Source organism: Meleagris gallopavo, chromosome 6, assembly GCF_000146605.3.
Source record: "Meleagris gallopavo isolate NT-WF06-2002-E0010 breed Aviagen turkey brand Nicholas breeding stock chromosome 6, Turkey_5.1, whole genome shotgun sequence".
Classification (NCBI taxonomy): Eukaryota; Metazoa; Chordata; class Aves; order Galliformes; family Phasianidae; genus Meleagris; species Meleagris gallopavo.
In genome coordinates, this window is record NC_015016.2 from 950,190 (window position 1) to 969,039 (window position 18,850).

General features: G+C 39.7%; 1 protein-coding gene across 7 annotated transcripts in view; it reads left to right on the forward strand.

The window, feature by feature from the left end:
• LOC100548490 (pituitary adenylate cyclase-activating polypeptide type I receptor) overlaps nt 1-18,850 on the forward strand; it is a 128,367-nt gene that overhangs the window by 53,522 nt on the left and 55,995 nt on the right. For all 7 annotated transcript variants that reach the window (XM_010712227.1, XM_010712228.1, XM_010712229.1 and 4 more), the window contains exon 3: nt 668-773. In XM_010712227.1, the coding sequence (XP_010710529.1) occupies nt 668-773 (106 nt within the window). The remainder of the gene's footprint in view (nt 1-667; nt 774-18,850) is intronic.

The following is an 18,850-nucleotide window of genomic DNA, read 5'->3' on the forward strand; positions in this document are numbered from 1 at the left end:
GTTACGTTTCTATTTTATTCTTTTTTTTTTTTCTCTCTCCTTTTTTTCTTTTTTCTTTTTATTGTAGTGGGCTGCTTTAAGCCTTAAAGATAGAAAAGAAGTTTTGGATCAAGTCATTTCAGTTGCACTGGCATTGCATTTTGCTCTTGGCAAGCAAGCTGCCTTGTATTCATTGGAAAGAAAGGAAGAAGGAAGCATTAAAGAATGGACGGGGTGAAAGACTGGGAGCAAGAACTTTAATTTAGTTTAGGGTCCTGAGTGAGGTTAATGGATTGTGTGAGACTCATAAGAGAGTGGCAGAAGATCAAACAGAGCCTCAAATGATTTCTGATTCCTCTTTACTTTATTTCTTTATTTAGAGGTAAACTCGCTTCTGCTTTGTATGAGGAAGAAATGCAATAAAGCAAAGCAAACACATTGCAGATTGCACTTTGATAGAGAGCAGCGTTAAAAACAGTCTTATGAACACTCTTAAGCTTTCTGTCTAGAACAAACAAATAAACATCAAGAAGTCTGTTGCAGTTTCCTCTCATCTATTAAAGATGTTTTTATTACTTTCTTCTTTCTGGAAGGGAACATCAAAACTTCCCAGTGTCTCTTCATATGCTCTCCAGCTAGTTTACATTTATTACTGCTCTTTTACCACGTTTTTTTTCTCCCATTTCAGGTTACAGCAACACATTCTAACTGCATAATTAAAAAGGAGCAAGAAACCTGTCTGGAGAAAATACGGAGGGCAGCTGCCTTGAACCCTCTTAATGACTCTTCTCCAGGTGAGTTTCAGCTTGGGATGTGCCATATGCATTGATGTGAGGGTTTCCAGACCTTTCCTGTTATGCCTGCAGGGTTTTCCAGCAATGTCATTGCAAACATCTTACTGGAAAAAGTGCCGTCGCTGCAGTTAGTGAAGCTTAAAGAGACATTGTAAGGACAGAAAAAAATCAATCAATGGGGACACACTATGCTGATAAGTGGTTATTATCAGAGGTCAGGGATTTGCTTCCATACATTAGGTGGTGCAGTGACATATACTGACCCAATGAATCAAAACCATAACGACAACAGCAACAAGAATCAATGTGCCTTGGAAGGAAATGTCCTGATAGGATGTTGGGGCTGCTGGGGATGAAGCTGTAAGTGCTTCTGGGGCATGGTGTCAACAATAGCAATTGCTCATTCCCCCTCATCACCTCAGTAATAATTTTTGCCTCTCTGTCACACGATCTGAAGACCTTTATCACAGGGATTAATGTTGTGGTGACTGTAATCTTGATAAGGATTGCTAAGAAACTGAGGCAGCGAGTAAAGAAATTAGTGGTTTAATATCCTGTCTCGTTTCCCACTGACTGCAGCAGGAGCTGCTGATGGCCAGCACCAATGAGAGAAGGGCAAAGAATGACAAAGCAGCTAATTGGAAATCAGGGCTTATTTTCTGAGTCGTGTCCAAACCGCTTCTGCTGTGACTTGAATGGGTAAAACTGCTGAGAACTGCATATAAAACATGCTGTGAGTGTGTCAGAAAAGAGGGGAGATCTCCCTCCTCTTTACATGCCTGCATATTTTAGCCCAGGAGCAAGAGGGGATATGATGCAGATAACAGAATCATAGAATCATAGAATTGCTCAGGTTGGAGAAGACCTTCAAGATCATCAAGTCCAACCACAACTTAACCATACTACCCTAACTAACAACCCTCAGGGTCAGAACAGACGATTTCATCACGTAGCTTGTTCTTTATAACTCACATCCAGAATAACCCTCTGCTTTTTGGTAACCCAGGTACTATTCAGATCAAACTCTGTCCCCTACCTATCTCAAATTCAAAGTGCACAGCTCAGAAATAGAGGAGGTCAAGTGCTATTGGGAAGCCTTTTGCATCTTAGTGTGATGAAAACGTATCACCCACACGGGCAGGGGATAATTACATCCTTTCAAGCACTACCTTAGCAAAAGAGGTAATGCTCTTTATTTTGTTCCCCATCTATTTTTTGGCTTCATCAACTTTTCCCAGGTTTACTATGCTTTTATCTTCTGGGGAATGTATCAAGTGAAGAGGGGCTCTTTGCTCATTGCTTCACATTTTCTCTTTTCTACTGAATAATACATGAAGGTAAACAGGTGATGCCTCTGCAGTGGGAAGGAAACTGTTGCACGCACAAGGGCAATGAATTTGAGTTTCATAAATTTGCCCACACTTTTTTTTGTTGTTCATTCCCTATACTGTATACAGTAGAACTCATTCCCAAGGCAATGTACACAGGACTTTAGGAAAAGAAACCACATTTCATCTGAGATGTTTGCTTTCCAGTGAAAAATTCTGGCTTTTTTTCTTGCTTGAAAGCCATTTCTTTCAAGGGATCCTCTTTGCTGCCATTTCTCCATACCTTTATTACTTCTTGTGGAAGTGTTTTACATGTATTTCATCTTCAGTGCTGGTACTGTAACGTCCTACTCTATCACTTTTAAGCCCTCACCTTCTAGACTTGCTTTTCAAGTCTGATCCTTATTTTAAGCCATATCCTGCCACTCATTTCCAACAAGGTGTTATCTCCATTACTGAAGGATGGGACATCAACAGACCTGTTTTCTCAAAAACTTTGACATACTGCTTACTCTGTTTAGAAGAACACCTTGCTGGTGAGTGCTAGCAAGTGATGTACCAATATGACATACTCCCTTCACAAAGAATATTTGGAAAGCACCCAATTACTTCCAAAGCATTTTTGCTCCCTGTCTTAGTGGAATGGAGTGTTACTCACCATAGCTGAATCTGTCTTGTAAGTCACCAAGCATTGCTTGGACAAATATGATGAAGGGGTAGTAACCTTTTCTTAATTGTTTGTAACAATAAGACATTAATGATGGCAGGTACTGTGGTTTATCCTCCAAATGAGCTGAACTATACTACCTTGCTCTGAAAGCAATGTGGCTCTTCTCTTACATGTGATAAAAAGTCAAATAACTGCATGTAAAACACAAACCCAAACTGTGTAATCTATATCTACTATTGTAATCTACAATATCTAGAACAATTATGTCACAGAGTGCTGTTTAGTGGGCTGGGATTGGGTTGTTGGTTGGATCAGAGGTCTTTTTCAACATGGATGTTTCTATGATTCTCTGATTCTACAAATCTTACTACATGGGGTAAAAATTAATGATACTAATAGTAGATTCTGTTGTCCATTTCTCTGCAGCAGTGTTTCGTGTAGCAAAAAGTACTGCATGAAAGGCAATGCACTACCAAGTTAGAAGTGGAAGAACACTTTATAAGTTCCTATATTTTGCAATAACTCAACCCTCCTGCCTTTGCTTTGCCCCTTGCTGTGTTCAGCATCTGTGAATGCAGACATAAACTAAATGGTTCCCCACAGCTCATCTGGATGAGGTCCAACAGAACACAGTTTTCAAGCTGCAACTGTAACCATGGGTCTTGAAAAGCAAGGCTGGTGCTCTGTTAGAGAGAACAGCCAGCCCTAAAGTATCTCGGCTCTGATGTTTTTACCTTTTTCTCCCACTCTGCTTCTCATGCCCAGCTGTTATGCTCATTACTGTTTTATCTTTCACAGTACTGTTTTCCCTCTCTCTGCTGCTGGGCTCTGTCTGCAATGCTTCAGAAACTGATTGCCTTGGGATTTTCTGTTGTTTCTTTTTTCCTTTTTCTTTTTTTTTCCTGTTATTTTATGTTGACTGTTTCCTCTTAAATGCTTTAAATTCTTCAGATGCCTTTATATGAAAAGAAATAAGGAGCATGACCCTATGTGTACAAACCTGTCCAGGCATCACCTACAAAGTATGCTTGAAAAACAGAATTTGAAGAAAATGAGATCTCAGCAGGACCCAGAAACTGACTCCTTTGTTCTAGAGAGGGAATTAAAGTGATAAGGACAGATAATGAAAGCCAAAAGCTGAAAAGAAGGGAGGAAGAGGAATGATTCCTCAGCTTCTCCAGCAGGAGGGACCAGACTTTTTCTAATATCAGTATTTTCAGTCTCCCTTTGTTCCAGTTTTTGTCTCAGTTTTATTGTGGAGCTGCGCAAGTTTCTGCTGGACCCTCTTGTAGTTGTCAACAGTCCTCAATGGACTTTCTGCCATACAGAAACTGATTAAGAATCATAGAATCATGGAATGGCCTGGGTTGCAAAGGAGCGCAATACTCATCCAGTTCCAACCCTCTGCTATGTGCAGGTTACCAGCTATCAGACCAGGCTGCCCAGAGCCACATCCAGCCTGGCCTTGGCCCATGAGGCACATCCAGCCTGGGCTGCTGGTTGGTGACCTGCACACAGCAGGGGGTTGGAACTGGATGAGCATTGTGCTCCTTCTCAACCCAGGCCATTCTGTGATTCTATGATTCTGTGGTTTATAGAGCCTGAAATGTATTATCCTGGAATGAGCCAAGGTGTGATACAGCACAACATTTTGAACAAAAAGAAACAGAAGTGATGAGGTCTCATTGGTGATTAAGAGGTTCATGACTCACTGCCAAATTAATGTTGATGTTGTACTCCTAGCTAGGTAGTCTCATTCTCCCTTGACCTTCCTCTGAAATAATTTGAAGGACAGTTGCATTGCCAGGCAAGTCAAGTAATGCAAATGGAATAAGTACATGTAGAGATACAGTGTCTACAGTTGCTAAGAGAAATCTTATCAGCAAGTACCCCTGTGATACAAATCAACATAAGAGAAACTGATAAAGGCACCAAGGGGTAGAAGGTGGTAATTAGGAGATAATGGTGGTAATTTAAGGAGAGAGGAAACCACAATGGACTTTGAAAAGTGTTCACATCTTCATATGACCATCATGGATCAGTTTTAGATTTTTATTCCCCTCCATGGCTCATCAGCCTCCTGGTTTTTTTGGGCCTTTTAGTTACCTCCTCTTGTTTCCCTTGGCACCCCTGGGAAGTTGTTGTTCCATTACGTGCCTGTGCATGTGTGCATGCATCTCTCTTGTTGATGCAGCTGTGCACAAAGACTAGATTTGTTCTTCTCACACCCAGCTTTTAAAGCTATTGAATTGCCACTGCAGGGAGGGTATGGTTCAGAATTTGTCTCTACCCCTAAATGTTTTCTACTTGTCTCCTGTTGTAACCAAGATACTGACACTGATAGCTTTGATCTGCTTGAATGGGCCTGTCTTAGGTCAAAGATGCTTTTCTGTGCTAATGGATCTATCCATGTGACACTGCGTAGAGTCTCTTCTACTATGCTCAAGTAGAAAAAAGGAGGAGTTTCAAGGTAGAATATAGAGACCACGCAATACTGGGATAGAATCCATGCCCATTTCAGATATCTATCCTGCATAGAGGAATGAGACACCTGTGTAACCATCACTATCTAAGCTGTGATCAAGCCTTATTCTTTCTTAGGCAAATAGAAGAGAAACAGATTCACTGATCTTTGTTTTCCAACCATTGTCTCCTTCTTTGGTTCCTTACTGAATGCTTTATCTGTCAGCAGGCTTCAGAGAAATCTGATCATTAGACGCAATGAATGGATTCATGTCACCTAAGTATAGCTGTCTGAAGTAGAAACCAGTTAATGCTAGTTATTTAGAGTCTGCTCATAGTCAGTAGATGAAGACAGGTGCTTTGAAGTCGCACTTAAAAGTACTAACAAGACTTAAACTTGCCTTATTTTAGACACCCATCTTATCTTGTGAAGACTGTGTGTAGAAGTGCCAATTTCTCTCCACTGCCTATTAAACCAGTAATTACAGGACATCTGAAGTTAGGTGGTATGAATCATACTGATGGAAATGTAGTGGTGTTGGAATTAACAGAATCTTTGCTGTCTGGGCATGAGGAAATCTGCACGCTCTTTAAAGAGCCTTGTTCTCAAATGGAGCAACAGCAGCTATAGGGAATAGTATAGAATCACAGGATCACAGAATGGCTTGGGTTGGAAGGGACCTCAAGGATCACGAAGCTCCAACCCCCCACCAATGCAGGGCCACCAACCTCCACATCTCACAGCAGCCCAGGCTGCCCAGGGCCCCATCCAACCTGGCCTTGAACACCTCCAGGGATGGACGGGGATCCACAGCCTCTCTGGGCAGCTGTTCCAGCACCTCCCCACTCTCACACCAAACAACTTCCCCCTGACATCCAACCTCAATCTTCCTTCTTTCAAAACAAGTGTATGCTTGCCATTCTGGAGACACTATTAATTACAAAATGTGTGTGAGCTACTATCCCCATCCCATAAAATCCTTACAGTAACAATTCCTACTGTCTTCTTTCAAGCTGTCCCTTTTGTAATCCTCAGAACTGCCAGGAAGTCCTTCTATAATAACAGAGGAACACAGAGTCAGTAAGGTTGGAAATGACCTCTGAGGTCATCTCATCCCATCCTCCTACCTACAAAAGTAGAAGGTAGAATGGATTTTGTGTGGGCAATTTGGTAAGATACTACCTCTGATATGATTGATTTCTGGGAGCCGGGCTAAGTAGAAGTATTTATCTGCAAACAGTTTGTTCATGAATAAAATGTAGGTTCCGGTGAGGTGTTTGAAGAATTTCTGGTGAAAAATAATGGAAAATAAATGTTTCAGAACATTTGTTTCAGAAATGTAGGAAATATAGCTAACAAATTTTAAAAGACTTAAAAAAAAAAAAGGAACACTAAAGTTAAAAGTAGAAAGCTAAAAATAAAAGCTCCTGTCTGCCCTCTCAATGCTTTATGTTTCTTATTAACCAAAAAGAAAGGAAAAACTACCACATAGATGAATGTGTTTTTTTAATTTATTTCCAACTTTCTTTCTGTAATTATCGAAGCAAAATATCATTTATTTGTGCAGCTCTGCTTGTGAGTTCCATGTTTCTATGGTGACAGTTCATTAAACCACACTGCATCTCTTTCTCTTTTGTCCAAAGTTCGGTGGTGCCATAAAGTCTGATCTTACCTTCCACTACTCAGCACACACAGTGTGCCATGGGGAGCTGATCAAAAGTAAATAGGGGGAGCTTCTTTAGGGCATTCTTATCAATAAGTGATGGTTTACCCCATATACTTCTTTAATTTTTTAAAAATATGGTAATTCTTGGATTAAAATTACAGAAGATCCATTGGCAGCGTTGTTTTTTTTTTCTCCTGTGGGATGGGTAGATTGGAGGATTGCTCATATTCACATCTCTCCAGGTTGTGATTGTAGGCATTATGTATAAAATTGCAGCCCTGGCAGACCAAGTCACTGCAGTTAAAAAAAGAGCAATGAATATCAGTAAATCATATGCAGTGAAACATTGTCTTTCCTGTGCTACTCTGTCTGTTGGTACCTTCCATTTTATGGACATCTGGAAGCTGTGACTTGCAATTACTTAACCTTTTAATGTCTAATCTAGTGCTGTAGCAATGCAAGGGAGAATTAATCTGAATTATAACTGAATGACCATCCATGATTTTTAGTGTGATTTTCATCAGATCTTGGCAGCTCCTTTTAAGCTGTGCATCACTAAGAGGGAGTTTGATTCTTGCTCGAATCAATGGCACGATTGACTTGTTTCTAGGATCTGTGTTTCTAGAGGTGGCACACAGGTTCTGCTGGTGGACATTCAGTTTCTCTGCACTGACAGTGACTGCATTTCAGAGGAATCTTGAGTGAACCCTGGATTTTGCTTCTTTATTTCACTGTGGTTTTCAGTAAGTTCCTGAAGGAAGTACAGAATTACTTTGGAGATTCTTAGGACTTGATTCGGGTGCACATAAACCCCCAGTGCCTTTTAAGCCCTTCAGACTCTTGGGAGTATCAAGATATATTCGTGTCTCCTGAAGCATCTCAAATGGTATTAAAACCTGTCCTTGTGGCAATGCATTGAGGTCTTTCAGTTGGAATACCTGATGTAAGTCCCTGAAAACTTCACGTCTGGCCTAAATAATTAATTCAGGCTCCCTCAAAAGTCAGTAATGAAGAGCAGAAAACTTCTGAGTGCTGACCATTCCCCATAGACACCTTCCTTTTATCCCTGGAATTGCTTTGGTTAAATGGTTAAATATCTGAACTTCAAGGATGATAATGGAAACTGAAGCAGTTAGGAAAGGGTTTAATGTATAAAGGCAGATATCTAGTGTCAGATAAGGTGCCTTGGGGTACCTGAGAAACCCACACAGGGCTGGAAGCTGTGGCATAGACCTACAGGAGTGATAGTACTACAACAGAAGCAGGAAATAATGAGGTTCAGGTGGCCCTCATTACCTTCAGTGTGCCAGCCAAAGGCCACCTCATTTCACATACATTAATCTACGTTTAGATTTCGTAGTCTGTGAGCTTAAAGAGCTGTTGTTCTCAATGCAGTTCAATGGAAATAGATACACATTTCCAGAGAGCCAGTCATGTTTCTTAAGAAAATCCTCTAAAAGAGTAAGGGTAGGATTTTGTGGATTCGTTTGTTTCTTTGTTTTGTTTACTGAAGGGTGTTAATCAAGCTATTAAAAAAAACAACAACAAAACAAATGCCTGCTTATGTGTTTGCATCGACTGTAGAGACATAGAAAAAATAGATTACTAAAGCATCATTATAAACACTGATTAATGAGGACACAATTAGTTGTTTTTAACAGAGAAGCTACCAGAATATTGTAGACTTGTCTGCAGAGTTTGGCCTTATCAGCAGAGTTAACCAGAAACAAGAAGGTGCAACAATAATTTCTGACCTCTTCTTGAGCTTATGGAAGCCTGGAAGGATGTAAAAGGTGCTGCTTCATATGCTGGCAGATAATAAAGACAAAACACACATATTGGTTATTTCTGTAATTCCTTAGATTTGAGCTTCTGTTGCTAATGAATTAACAAAGTACGGTCAAGAGATATAATAGGATCTATCAATACAGATTGGAATTAGTCTTAGCTGTGTTGAGGATGTGTTTCTTCACTCTGGTACGACGAAGGATCTTTAATACATCTGCAGATTCCCTTCTCACCCTGAAATAATCCCACACGTGTCCTGTTGATGGTAACGATGGACCCTTGTTCCTTTTTGTGGCTTGGTGTTGGGAAGGGAATAGAGGCCCTGGAGCAGAATCCCAGTGGAGTGCTGTTTTTTCACTGGCTGACAGGGCTATGGATTTGTAGAACACCCAGTGCTTCTCAAGGAGAACGATATGGAATGGTGCTCCGACTTGTGACCTGCTTCAAGAGAGCTTGACCGGGCTCCTCCTTTTTTCTTACATGTGAATATTATGGTCTGCCAGTCATCTATTTGAATGAGATGGCAATGATGGTCAACAACTATCCTGCAGCGTCCTTCCATTTCCACCTGGGTTGAAAAGGCCTAGCAGTGGCACAGCCCAGGTAATGAACCGATTGTCTGGGACACAGTGGGAGTTGTGTGAACATGCCGTAAAGGTGCCATTGTTTGAACTTCCTTTCTTATTTTTTTTGTAGCTTGCTATGAAGATGAGAACAATATCAGGGCAGATTTCTGTGCCGTAGGAATTTTTATCATGGCTGTTATCCCAAAGCTGCCTTCAGAGTCAATGGACAAAAGTTGGCTTTTTGAGGGAATGAGTCATCAGACCTATTTCAGATGTCTACTTTCAGATGATTGTTCTCTGGGATTACCTCTTTCTGACTACTACTAGAAAAAAAAATTGGCGGCCATTCAAATGTAGATGTTGGCAATCGGTCAGATGGGTCTCACTGTGGAGAGCACATTGGGCAGTCTTTATGATCAGCACTAAGTTCAGTGGCTTTTAGTAGAGAACTTCAACGGGAAGATTTTTGGTAAGTTCTTAAGAACAACTTTTTCACATTCTGAATATTTAGAATCAGTCCTTTTGGGATCTCTGTGTATCTCTTGTAGGATCATTCAGGAAGCTGCAATCATGGGCTGGAGGAAGGATTTAGACTGTTCTTTACTATGAAATGATTTTGTGTTTTTTTTTTTTTTCACTTAGCACTTCATCAAACACTGAATATTCTAACATAGGTGGCCAATGACTAAATTCACCCAACTGTGCAATTTCATTTCTTTCAGCTCATTCTGAGATATATCTGCTTCCTCTTAATATAACTCCCTTACAAACTTAAGCCAAGAACTTCATTATGTAAAACTGCCTACTCAATAATATATGTAATTGAATAAGTGTAATAATTTGGACTGCTGACAGGTTTTGCATATTGATTTTTCCTCAGCAAAATAAGACTGAAGGGCAGTGAGTTAAATCATCCTCAGACAAATAAGCAAGTTACAGCAGTATAACGAGTTATTAAGTACTCCATCTGCTAAGCAGTAAGAAAATATCTGCATGTACTCCTAACCATGGCAAAAATAACATAATTCAGTTTTACTTGCAGAGGTAAAAATAAAAAAATAAAAGTAAAAATACCTTAAATAAGAATTTGTGAGCCCTTGCTCTGTACCTACGCCTTATTTCTTCTGTTTGTATTTCTTCTTCATTGTAGACTTAAGCTGTGCCCTTTCTTTTGTTGTGAATTACAATGGGCCATATCTCAATTTCCTATATAGGATGTTGAAGAGAGATAAAATGTGGAGACAGTCCTCAAGCAATTGCTTAACTTCACGTTCTTTTTCATCAGTGAAGGAGCGAAGCAGCAGGAACTGCATGTCCTATATTCATTATATATCTTTTAGCTTCTGAGCTAGGGAGGGAAAAGAGGGTGGGAAAAAGGAGATCCTTGGCTTTGCCCATGGGCAGCCAGCCAGTACTGCTGACTCTGAATGTGTGTGATAATTTTTGCTCCTGCCAAAAGGGAGGAAAAGAGAATGTGCATTTCCTTCCCCAAATTCCACTTGCAAAATAGAAGGAATAAGAAAGGAAAAACGGAAATATCTCGATTTTACATTGTTTTCCATCCATCCTTTTGTGAGACAAATGAAGAACTCTTCTCACATATTTCATTTTTGGGGTCATGTAGCATAATGTGTGCTTCATCCTAGAGAGAAGAATTCTGTATGTTGTACTAGAAAAAACACGGACTTGGTCTGTGTTGTTTTTATGCTTTTCAGCTTGAGATACTACTGTCTAATATGAGTTCTACCATAAAAATTCAGTGATGCAGCACTTCCACAACAAACTCTAGAGGCTAAACTCAGCTTGTATTTTCTGGCTGAAAACCAACATGTAGGTTCCTCAATAAGAGTGGGAGATGAATAAAAAAATTGATGTGAAGAGACTTAACAGCAAAAGTTTTATCACCATTAAGCAGATATTCACTGGCAGTGCTGGGCTAGCATTGGGATAACGCTCCAATAATGTGCCCTCAATTGTTTGTGAACAGATTATATTTTCATGCATATTACATATTCATTAAATTCCCCAAATCATTATTCTGTCCACCCCCAATGATTGCCCAATAGATAGACTCTGATTTGGTGGTCTTTGATGTCATCTAGCATTCTTCTAGCACTGTGATGGTTTGTTGTTGGTGGTCACCTCCAATACAACAGTCTCTATCTTTAACCCACTGATTCACATTCCACAGTTGGCTCATCTCCATGTGAGATGCTATGCAAAGACTCCTTTTGTCCCAAAGATTGCTGTGGAAAACAAAGGGAAATGTCTTGATGCTGTATGTCACGTTTTAGAGGAATTCCTCCTGCTGTGTGGATCCTGGCTTCTTTTGATGTTGATAAGTGATAAGGACTCCACAAAACTGCTGCACAGTTTTTCCATTGCTGTTTCTTTTGCCTTGTTAAAGCAGAACAGTCTTACAACCTGCCTCCCCATCTACAATGCTACATCACAGTTATCATCCACAACATCTAAAGGTTTCTGTGGTGTTGCAAGCAAGCGTTAATCATATTATACAACAGTTCAGTGGCTATGCTTACAAGGTATATTATCACAATATTTTGTGTAATTACTTCTTCAAATGAGGGGAAGAGGGACATTCTACAGCCCTATCTCTATCTTTGATGTGTATTTTAATTAAATCTGTTAATTTGAGACATTTCAGAAGTAGGATAATATTCATTCTCTCCTACTGATGTGTGATTTTTTTTTTCCATTTCAGATTTATGAGAATATCAAAAGTTAAGGTCCAATTCTAATTACTGCTTGTTTTTCTTTAGTTTTTGAGGATATACCTTACTCTTGCAAGATAGTAGGAAAGGATTAGAGTTTAGTAAAGTTATCATCCAGATTTCACCCAGACTTCACCGTGACCTCAGTTAAAATAAGTATTCTCTTCTTCTCATCTCTGAATTTTGTCCTCAGATGTCATGACAACTTGTGATCTTGACAGCTTGATGAATACAGAGTGCCTTATACACAGATTTATAGACTAATCAAAGCAATTACCCATCTCTTAGTCCATATTGCAAATGTATTTTGGTAGGTCCTGAGGAACAGCACTTACTCTTATCCAGTTATAACTCTGCTGCTCTCAGTCTACAACCTCATCTCTCACTAACTTTGGTAGGCATTTTCAGTGTGTACTTCAGTAAACAGAACAATATTTGGCTCTGTGTTTAGGGGAAAACAACCTCTTTGGGGAATGATTGGATCACCTAATTTGTTGGTTAAATTAACTGGCTAGTCTCCCACAACTCCTTATATAATTGATAGATAGTGAGACTTGCACAGGAACCTGCTCTGCTCTCCCTGCCTATAGCAGGGGGTTGGAAATACGTGATCTTAAAGGTCCTTTCCAACCCAAACCATTCTGTGATTCTACAATTCTATGATCCAAAGCTGTGTTTCTCATGCACCCTTTCCCCTGCCTTTCTGATTACACAAAGAATGGTTTCAAACTTTCTAAGTGCCACTCCTCAGCAGCTTGTACTTTTGGTAACCAAGCCACACGTTTCAGACTCACACAGTTACTAGAACTGATTGATCTGCTTCCTTTACAGAACAGCAAATCAAAGGTAGCCCAGTGAAACAAAGGAAACAGAGATCATAAACAAAACGAAAGACGGGGTTAGAATAATTCTTGATTTATGGTTGAGGGAGAAGCTGCAGGTACCACGAGTATGTGATTACCAGGGCAAGAGTGTGTGTGAATGCCAGGGGGGAAGAAAAATTACTAGAAATAAAAGGCAATTAACAGTGAAATGCGTTAGAAGAGAAAACCCATTATTAGAGTGTGCAACAAGAGAATGCCCAAGTGATGTGACAAGAGCAAAGCCAACCTGAAATAATGACCACAAACGATTAATTAAAATGCACTGAAGGACTGTTGCATACATTTTGAGGACATGCCTCATCCTTGTTCCCAGGACACAGAAATATTGAATCTGCTCCAAGTGTTTGGTCATGCAGCCAAATGACGAATATGATTCTGTCCCTTCTCTGCTAACCTGCAAACTGCTTAAGACAGAACCCATTGTTATAATTGAATAAGCTGGAATAAAATTAAGTACAGCGCTGCCAGTGCGTGGAATTGATTACATAATCATCCTCATACAGGATGTACCAGAATCATTTACTTGTTTCACATTATTATTCAAGCATCGAGAACTGATAAAGAAAAGTTAAAATGGTAAAATCATGATAGCTGATTGCTCCAGTATGTATGAATAAGATGTCCTGCTTGGTTTATAAATGGGACAAATGCTTGTATGCTTTCTAATGTTTCTTTTACATGTGACTTAGACACTGAGAACAAATATATCTGTGTAAGTACACAGTTGTACTCCAGACCTATATCTATCAATACTTTCTCCATATTTGGATGTTGAAATGATGTTTCTATCCCATAAGTGGCCAGGTAGTAATGGCAGCTTCAGCAGTCCTTAATAACTGCGTCCCATTTCTTCCTCTGTCCTCCTGATGTTTAGGCAGAGATGGATCCACAATACTTGTTCACAAAGGATCTGACCAAACTCTTAACAAAAGCAGGGGAACAGCCTGATCTCCAGTACAGACTTTGCATTAACACCACTTGGACCTGTCTGTGTTGACCTTCTGGGCATTCTCACCTAACATATTTTATTTATTTAAGACGTTGGAAATATTTTTGCCTTCTTCCTGGTGATGTTTATGGGTTTTGTTTTTATGTGCTTTACTATATGCTGTCAGGAAAGTGGTATTCTGTAACTTACATAATACAGAGTTATGTGTAGAGTGTAAACATTTACTTTTCCAGGATTGAACGCTTCCATGGCCTCTGGTGACTGGGGATAATGCTGGGCTAGCTGTAATGGCACTGGACATTTCTTCCCATTCTCTTAATGCTGAAAACCTTTCCAAAACCAAGAAACCAAACAACAACATCAACAAAACATCTATTGCTTATTACCAAGCTACAGGGGGAAAAATCATGATATTTTTCTGTGCTTCATCAACACCTTCATTCTTGTTCATCGTGCGCTCTGCCTCCATTTCCATCTATTGATACCCCTCACATTGCATTTTTCACTGCAGATTGTAAACTGCCCAAATGAAGCCACCTGCCTTTACTTACCTGAGACAGGGGAGGTTTAGGTTGGATATGAGGAGGAAGTTTTTCATGCAGAGGGTGGTGAGGCACTGGCACAGGTTGCCCAAGGAGGCTGTGGATGCCCCATCCCTGCAGGCATTCAAGGCCAGGCTGGATGTGGCTCTGGGAAGCCTGGGCTGCTGATTGGTGACTCTGCATATAGCTGGGGGTTGGAACTGGATGAGCATTGTGCTCCTTTGCAACTCAGACCATTCTATGATTCTGACTGTAAAACATTATGTAGCTGGGAACTTACTGAACAATAAATTCCTTTAGTCTCATATAGCGGCCAAAATTTCTGGTGTGTATGCCAGTCCTTCCAATGCTGGATTGGATTTATGCTTCAGTGATGTTTTCAGTGCTCTCTGAATACTCTATGGACAGAGTCAGAGGAGTTCATCACGAAACAGGAAACACGCTATGTGTTAACATGCCTCTTAACGAGCTTTTTAAAATGCATTTCTTTTCTTTGTTTCCTCCAGTAGACCATCAGGTCCCATGGGCTCTAATAAGGAGTTTGACTCACCACTGCCGCAGTTTCCAGGAGAGATTATAGAATTTGCACACCGAAAGAAATTAAGTTATTTAATTCAGTCATTTCTCATTCTCAGAAGACTTGAAGGAGTAAACAAGTAATAAATGCCTCTTGAGTGCATCCACGTTGGCGTCACTGTGGTTACATCAAAAATGGATTTGCCCCAAGATCTGTTATATTTTATCTCCTACGATAAAAGTGCTTTATCCTTTTAGATAACTCTATAAAGTATAGAAAAGCAAGAATACGGGGAGGACAGAGTATGAATATGAAGTGGCAGCTTTCTTCTGAACACTGTTACAACTCTTGCTTGGAGGGTGTTTTGCTTCACTCTTACCATTTCTTCTGTTTGTTTTGCTTTGTTTTGTTTTCCAGCTCTTAAAAGCTTCTTAGCCACAAAGCTACTATGAGACCTAAGTAATTGCTATCTATAAATGCCTTTGAGAGAAGCTAATATAAAACAGAATGCAAAATAAGTTCTGGAATTGCCAGTCATTTAGCCATAGAGCTTGGTTGCTATTTTCAGTAGTTCAATGCCGGTTTTGTTTGGTTTATTTATGCTTTTCGAAATAAGTCCAAATTCTTATCTAATTGATTAGAGAGCTGTTCACCTCAGGTTCACTCTGAGTAAGTCGCACTGAAAATCTTGCTTAGCTCTGCTGGGATCTTTTTAAGTTCAAAACACAACCCCATAATAAGAGACTGTTAGAAGGACTGTGTCCCATTTTAGTCCCAGTTCAGTACTGTTATGAGTTATGCTAAAAATTAACAAATGAAGAAAATTTGTTTGTTCCTTTCTGCCTCCATTTGTGACAGAGAAGACTCGAAGTGCTGAATTTATTTCTGGGAAGCCTTCATGCCCAAAAGATGTGTTACCAAATCCTCTTCTCGTCTTCTTCCATACAGCCAAATCCTCTCTCTGTTTACAAAGGAACACAAACTCCAAAGCACCAAAAAGACACGCCGATAACATTTTCACTTTATCTGTATCCATGGCAACTAATAAATCCCACTGATCTTTTTGGATGTCTTCTTCACAGGCCCACAAGTCTCACAGTGAGCCCAATATAAACTATCCATGGGTGGCAGAAGTGGCAATGGACTTTTTAACCACACAACTTGGGAAGATTCCTTCATGTATCAATGATTGAAATCCAGGATTCACTGTAAGGCCCATGAATACTGGTGAAAAATTAACATACGTGTAGCTTTTGCATAGAAAGTTTAGAGACATGTATGTCTATCCAGTTGCTCCACTACCATGGAAAAAATATAACCTTATTTTTTATCTGAAACAGTTCAGAAAGGTTGGATACCACTTGTACTGCTCCATCCTGTCCTTACTTAGTTGCTATTGATAGGCAGGCTGTGTGTGTGAAGGATGGGATCTGTCAGGAGAAGGTAATGGTTATTGGAAATACACATCTTTTTGGGTCTCACTCCACTATTTTCTTCTCAACTAATTCTATAGCCATTAGTTTTCCTGCACAGTTTCTTTCCTGCATAGTTCCTTTCCAGAAGTGACTTGATCCAAGTGACTTAAGGATGAAGATTAATAGCACTGTGATGTACATAAAGCTTTCTAGGCACTGCGGTGTGGGCTGTCTTTTCCCTTCTCTCACAGCTTAGAGAATTAATGGAAAACAGAGTTGATAAAGGCAAGTGCCTTATCTGCGCTTCTCCTAAGGAAGGAGGGAAGTGAGTCAGACGTGGTGGTGGGGCAGGATGATGATAACCATCCTGGCTGCCACCAGCAGTGAAAGGAATGAGGGATACCAGCTGTTCCTCCAGCAGTAACCCATGATCTCCCACCACCCATGTCCTGAGTGATGCTAGATTATCCGCAGCTGGCGAGCTTGGCATTGGGTCAGCTTTTGGCAGCTCAAAAGAGTTGTTCTGTCCTCCAGCAACACCAGAATAAAATCTCCCAGTTTTCTGAGTAATTTCACAATGTTTTTTTGGCATCCAGAGTTGCAAAATGGTGACTTTCTCACAGAAACCGACCCTTTTTAAAGAAAGTTTTCTTTAAAAAAGAAAAAAAGAACTCTCTCGATTTCCCAGATAATTGGCTTTTTACTCTTCTGCATAATTAGATGAAGAAATGTTCCAAAGGTTTTGCCAAACGGAAGTTTCCCTTTAAAACTCTTCAAAGCTCACCTAAGGCCAATTGGTTGGCAGCACTTAAAGGATTTTGGAGATTTTCTTGGATGAGGTTTTCTTGGCTGTTAACAATGCAAGAAAAGCAATAAGCGTGAGCTCAGAATAAATATTCTGTGATTGTAAAGAATTAAACAGCTTTAGAGGAAGAAAAAAAAAAGCTTTAGATATTTCTAATTATAGATGGTCGCTCCTGCCATTTAGAAGCTGATCTTTTCTATATATAAAATATTTAAGGAAAAACAACAGTAATTTGGTATTAGCCTTTCCTGCTGAGGTGCGAGATGGAGGCAATACGTGGACAAGGGCTTTCACTGTCACGAGGAAAACAGTTCTATGGTGGACAGATGAGAAGATGTCAATTTTCTTTTCTCCTTTGAGACAGATTGCAGTGATTAGTGTATGTGTTTGTGTTTAATTGTTTTCCTAAGAATAACGTTCTGGTTGGTAATTTGTGTGGCTCCTAAATTAGGATACGCTGAGGAGGTGTATTGAAGTTCTTGAAAGTGTATTGATGTTCTTTGCATTGTCCTGAATGATGCACAACATCCGAACCAGGTGAAATCCTCCCTGTTGAACTCTTAACAAAAAAGACTAGCTTCTGATTGTAAAGTACATGATTTAAGTTTGGCATTTAATCTTCTGAGATCTAAAGCCAACTATCTCCAGCTCATCTTTTTTTCCGCTGCTATGCTGTAAAACTCATCGTTGTCATACAGTATTTCGAGTTGGAAGGGATCCATAAGAATCATCAAGTCCAATTCCTGGCTCTACACAGAACCACCCAAAAATCAGACTATGTGTCCAGGAGCATTGTCCAGCGTTGTTATAATCAAAGAAAACCCATTCTTTCTGTTACTTTCAATTTTAGTTTTTAACCCAATCTGGGATTACCTTGGTAGGTGAGAAGTGAACCGTTCCAGATCATTTTATTTTTAATAGCTGTTTGAAAATAGTGCTGTATGCAGGAATTTTTGGATCTCTGAAAGATAATGTCATATTGTAGAAAATACCACCATAATTTATACAGTTATCAGCATATACATGATAGACTTTAAATAGTCGCAACTTCGTTGCATAACTTGATAGCCTAACGCCAGGTCAGTAATTATCTAGAGAAAGGCAATGGAAAATGTTAATGTGGGCAAACTGTTGGTAAGGTTTCTTGTTCTTCATATCCAGCCCTCATTGAATCGCTTGAACTATACGTGTGGAATTCCTCTGGACTTTAAAAAGAGGCTGTTGGATCTGAGTTCTGATTGTGCTGCCTGTCTTGAAAGACAGCAGAGACGCCATTGCTTCAACAGGAGGTCCTACAAGGTGTCTCTGCTTTGAAATGCCAACCACCTTCAAAGATCCTGGCCTTTGCTTTTATTTATTTTGTTACTTACCTGGATTTATGTAAGAACAGAAAGACCGTGTCTGGTTTTCCTTCTCTCTGAGGGTCTTTATATGTAGTTTTGCCCTTTAAAAGTTACTGCACATCACATAATTCAGTTTAATATTCCGTCTTGTAGCATTGTGTTTCCTTTGATATCACTCTCCTGAAGACGATATGACCTTGAAGGTGATATTTTAAACTAATAAATGAAAAGAACTGAAACTAAACCTGAACATTGTAAGCCAAATGGGTTGACTTCTACCTCAAGCTTTCGTTTTTGTACATGAAAAGTACACAACTATCAGAATTACGTATTTGCATTTTTTCTTAATATCTCAAGGAAACAAATGTTATGCAAATGTGTCATCTATTCCTTTTTTCCTATGTACTG